Source organism: Euphorbia lathyris, chromosome 6 (assembly GCF_963576675.1).
Source record: "Euphorbia lathyris chromosome 6, ddEupLath1.1, whole genome shotgun sequence".
NCBI lineage: Eukaryota > Viridiplantae > Streptophyta > Magnoliopsida > Malpighiales > Euphorbiaceae > Euphorbia > Euphorbia lathyris.
Window position 1 is genome coordinate 77,985,700 of NC_088915.1, and position 5,292 is coordinate 77,990,991.

The 5,292-nt window shown below is 32.5% G+C and overlaps 1 protein-coding gene across 1 annotated transcript; it reads left to right on the forward strand.

The window, feature by feature from the left end:
• Positions 1-390: 390 nt before the first annotated feature.
• LOC136232174 (putative cyclin-D6-1) lies at positions 391-3,340 on the forward strand. The gene is made up of 6 exons (XM_066021214.1): positions 391-558; positions 633-719; positions 1,015-1,110; positions 1,230-1,431; positions 1,540-1,670; positions 2,309-3,340. The coding sequence occupies exons 1-6, from the start codon at positions 391-393 to the stop codon at positions 2,537-2,539; spliced, it is 915 nt and encodes a 304-aa protein (XP_065877286.1). The 3' UTR covers positions 2,540-3,340.
• The last annotated feature ends 1,952 nt before the right edge of the window (positions 3,341-5,292 follow it).

Genomic DNA, 5,292 nt, shown 5'->3' on the forward strand with positions numbered 1-5,292 from the left:
ATATCAATTCTTTTACACCTCAGCCAGTCAAAGCCCACGTAAGATTTTCATATCAATTTTTTTTATTTTTTCTAACACGAACACAACATACCTTCTATATATATAATTTATAAAAGACAACATAACTTTCGTATATTATAAAAGGCAACCGATTGATTAATTGATTACAAGACACTCTGGAAGGTGATAAGTAACATCAAACTTTATTTGACAAAAAGAAAAAGAAGAAAGAAGTGAAGAAGAAGACTACTAAATGTTTTTACTCTTAGCACACAAAGCAAAGGGAAGCTTCTCTTTCCATCATTATTATTCTCTCTCTCTCTCTCTACTCTGTTTTCACTTCACTACATAAACTCAAACACAACACCAAACCAAACCCAAAAAACACAAATGGAGTTTGATCTTGAAAACCCATTAACAACAACCTCTGAAACTATCCAAGATCTCTTTGCTTCTGAATCTGATCATATGCCTTCCAGAACCTTCTTTAAATCTTCTCTCAAAAACTCCCTTTTCTATTCTTCCTTTCGCCAGGAAGCTATTTCTCTCGTTTTACAGGTAAAAAAAAAACATACCCAATTCAAAAGTTTCTTCCTTTTTCTTACTACTAATCTTGTCTGAACTGGGTATAGGCTCAGTATTCCTGCAACTTCGGAGCTCTTGTTGGTTATCTTGCCGTTAATTACATGGATCGATTCATCTCCAGGCAAGATATCCCGGTACTACTTTCTAACATCAAATTGACAAAATGTTAGAATTTTCGTTAATTATAGCAGTCGCGGAGTTAAAGAGGGTCACGGAGAGTCTGTCGATCCTGAATTTGGGAGAAAAATGGAAAAATGAATTACCTACGGAAGTATTTGTCGCTAAATGTAATGATTTCGTCGTTACTGTAAGAACATGGTAGAATTGGCGACGGAAGCTTCTGTCGCTGATTCTTAATCTCAACAAAATCTGTGCTTTTTAATATATTTTTGTCGGTTGCTCCGTCACTGAATTTGATATTTTTGGCAGAGAGAAAAGCCATGGATTCTTCAGCTGCTAGTAATATCGTGTCTTTCTTTAGCTGCGAAGATGAAGAACGCACATTTTTTGCTCTCGGATTTTCAGGTAATTAATTTACTTATATGGACAATGCAGTTGAAATTGACACGTTTATTAAATTGATGTCATTTATGATTATGACACGGTAACTTGTCTTGACACTGGCTAATGGGAAAATGAAATAGGGGGAAGAAAATTTCATCTTCGACGCGCAAAGTATTCATCGGATGGAGCTTCTGATTCTTGATGGTTTAAATTGGCGAATGAGATCCATAACTCCTTTCTCATTTCTTCCTTTCTTTATTTCATTATTTGAACACAAAGATCCGCCATTAACACAAGCTCTTAAAGATCGAGCTGCGGAAATTATTTTCAAAGCTCATAACGGTAATTAATTAATTAATCATCATTGTACTTGTTCTTGATTAAAGATTAAAACTTTATTAGTTTTAATTAGTGGGTAACACATTAATTCTGTTTTTTTTTTTGTTGCAGAAATTAAGTTGCTGGAATTCAAGCCATCAATTATAGCAGCATCAGCTCTTCTTGTTTCTTGCCATGAACTATTCCCATTGCAGTTCCATTCTTTCAACTCTTCAATTTCTTCTTGTGAATGTGTAAATAATGTAAGAAACACAAAAAATCAAAACTTTCCAAGTTATTTTGCTTAGGAATAACCTCCAAATTTAGGTCTAAGGTAAATTACATCCATGATCCTTCAACTTTTTCATTACTTCTTTTATCGCCCCTTAATTTTAAAATCGGATATAAAAACCCCTAAGGAATTTAAAAAAATAGTAAAATTCTTGAAGTTTTAAGTATTTAGTTAGAAGAGAAAAAATTTGAAAAGTGGTGATTTTGAAAATTGAACATAGTCAATATAGTTGTAAACAACTTTAGTTATTGGACTTTTACATTTTGGGATCGTCACAGTTAAAAAGAACAAAGAGAGTAAAGGATAAAGTTCGGGCCTTTGATGTCCAGTTTTGAAGTTTCGGGTCAATAAAGAAAGTAATGATAAAGTTAAAGAGTCATAGATGTCATTTATCACGATATATAAAAAAAATTAGGTAAAAGTATAAAATTGACCGAATTGTAAAGAGAGTCTCGCAAATAAGAGTATGTGATTTGTGAAGCTTGCAAAGTTAACATTACGGTTGCGGTGACTATTTACTCAAATAGGGAGCAATTTAGAGTAAGGGTGACTTTGTAAATTAGGACGTTTGACTTTACAAATTAACTAAACCACGTGTATTGTTTACAGGACAACTTGGCGAAAAGTTTGAAAGCGATGCAAGAAATGGTGGAAATGGAGTGGTATGAATCAATGTTAGATACAGTATCAAGCACAAGAACTCCATTAAGTGTGCTGGACAGGCATTGCACCATATCAGAAACTGAAACCACAAGCAGCAACACCATGGCACCTGCTGCCGCGGAGAAGAAAGAGACCAAGAAGCGAAAAACAGTTACATATTACAGGAGAAAGTCATAAAAATTTAATGGTCCTGTCCTGTCATGTCATGTCCTGTGTCTTCAGGTTTCACAAATTCAAAAAACAAAAGACAGAAGATAAAATAACTCAGCAATTGGTCCATTTATCAATTGCCCATTATGAATCAGTTATATATGTTGATTATACCAAAAAATAGACAAATGGGTATGCTGGAAAAATGAAAAAGAAATCAGCTTTAGCCTCGAAAAACTAATTGGGGAAAGAAGAAGACATTGGAAATGGAAGATGGAAGAAAGACAAAACAGAGCTTTGATAATGTTACTGTTTGTGCTTTTGGGTTTGGGAGTTTTGCATTTGGTCAATTCTTAAACTATATACTATTTCTCTATTTAAGATGAGTTTGAAACTATTTCTCATTCTATGGTGTTTTTATTTCACTCCTCGTGTCAAAATACTTTGTTGGAGATTCGGAGTAATCCGTTTATCTGATTGGTGGACGGCTTTTTTCCATAGACAAATCGGTGTCCATCTGTCCATATCATATATGGATATGGTGAGAGTTGCTCAAAGAGAAGGAGAATCTCGTTATCAGGCACTAGTCAATACGTTTGACAGGTGAAATATTTTGAATGGGTAAAAAAAACTTTCAAACGCAGTTATAAGTGGCCAAGTGAACTAAAACTACTGTAAAATGAGAATAGTTTCGAACCCACCATAAATAGATAAATAATTTAGGAATTGACCATATATCCAATTACCTGTTAGTCTGCTCATGTTTGATTGGTTAGAAAATTGATGAGTTTGAACTCAACATCTGATTCGTGTGAGCTGTTCACGAACTTATTCACGAGCTTTACTTACGGAGAACTCGTTAATTTTGTTAATGAACTTCACTTGCAAACAGTTTATTAATTAGTTTATTTGAAATTTTTTTACTACAAAACTACATAATTTTGAAATCTACAAAATTAAAATGCATATTATTAAACTAAATTTATTCAAGAATGTACCTTTTTTTTTTATAAGATAAACATTTATTTAGTAATCCACAAGAAAAATGAAATGGATTTGGAAGGAATTAGGTAAAATGAAGAGAAATATGGCGGGAAAAGGGAGAAGGAAGGACACGTAGCTATCTTAAAGATAGGAGTATCTTTGTCGAAATAATCGGACCATTTATTTTCTTCTACACCTATCTATCCCCCTATTTAATGCACTTCCCCTATCTATTGTTCCCTCCCTTTCTTTATTTATTTTTAACATTTTTCATTAGAATTGCAAAAGTTTAAAAATATTAGTATATTTGTTTCATATTATCTTATTATATTTTAAAAAATATAGTCTATTTTTTTTATAGAAACAGGAAAGAAAACAAACCAACACCGAGATAAAAGCTAACCTGGGATCAGCCTAGGAAAGCTAACCCCAACTTTGTCCTCTAAAAGGAGAGAAGAAAGATAGATAGGAGGATCAGAAAGGGTGGAAACACCTAACATCCCCTCGTGTCCAGCCGCCGTCAAGCGATCCGCAATTCGATTTTGTTCTCTGTAGATGTGGCTGAACTCTAAGGACTCAAAGGAGGAGCCAAGACTTCTTATTGCTTTGATAAGGTTCTGGCTACTAAGACAAAAAAACATGATTATTAGAGATCATACTAATAGTCTCCATATTATCAGACTCCACAGCAAGCCTTTTAATACCTAAATTTCTGACAAGTTTGACTCCAGAAAGAATACCCCAAAGTTTCGCTGAAAAGGATGAGCCCAAACCCAGGTTATTAATAATATAGTCTATTTCTAGTTATTAATAATTCTTATTTTTAATAATATTTATTAAATTACAAAACTTTTCATATATTTGAAACTTAAAATGTAAAAAAAAAAAATTAATATTAAACTCTTAGGTCCGACTAACCTATGCCTTATGGCATAAGATAATGTATAATTAATATATTTTTTAGTTCAAAAGATGTTTAGTTTTTCTAGATAATCATATACTACAATAATTAATATTTTCATATAAAAATAAAAGATACTACATTTATTTGGGTTTCTAAACTAAAGTTTCAAAATCAATTAGGATCCTAAACTATCAAAATCATCAACTAGGACTCTAAACTATCAAAATCATCAACTAAGTTCCTAAACTAAGCAAAAATCATCAATTAAGTCCCTAAACTAAGCAAAATGGGTTTGAGAAAGAAGGTATGAAATTGTTCAACCGAATGATTTTCGATAAGGCCTCAATTGAAGTTTTTTTATTTAGAATGAGGACTCAAGAGAGAAAGTGAATTTTTAGCGAGAGAAAATTTAATTACTTACCACCAAAAAACCCAAATAATTAAAATTCACTTTCTCTCTCCTAACCAAACAGCGCCTAAATAATCTCAAAACGAAAATTTTCAAGAATTAAAGTTCCTTAGAATATTATTAAGGCTTTGGATTTTTTATTTTTAGCTTTCAATGGTCGTTTTGAGGCGTTAAGTGGCCACCAGTGTTAAAAAGTGCAAAGTTCAATAGTCATACCGAGAAAAAATGAAGTTGAGTAGTCATAATGTGAAAATGGATAAAGTTCAGTAGCCATAGGTGTAATTTATCCTATATTTATAGCAAAAAAAACCGTCAAAAAGGTAATTAATCCATTAATGCATTAAAGATAAACTTGTTTTTTTTTTTGGTAAGAAGGGAAGAAAAAAAACAAACAAACAAAAACCTAACCCGGGATCAGTCTAGGAAGACTGACCCCAATCTTATCCTCAAGAAGAGAAGGTAACAGAAAAGAAGGAGGAACGG

Coding starts and splice junctions, on each gene's coding strand:
- LOC136232174 (XM_066021214.1), top strand. CDS start 391: ATGGAGTTTGATCTTGAAAACCCATTAACAACAACCTCTGAAACTATC. Junction 559..632: donor CTATTTCTCTCGTTTTACAG/GTAAAAAAAAAA, acceptor AACTGGGTATAG/GCTCAGTATTCCTGCAACTT. Junction 1,111..1,229: donor TTTTGCTCTCGGATTTTCAG/GTAATTAATTTA, acceptor AAAATGAAATAG/GGGGAAGAAAATTTCATCTT.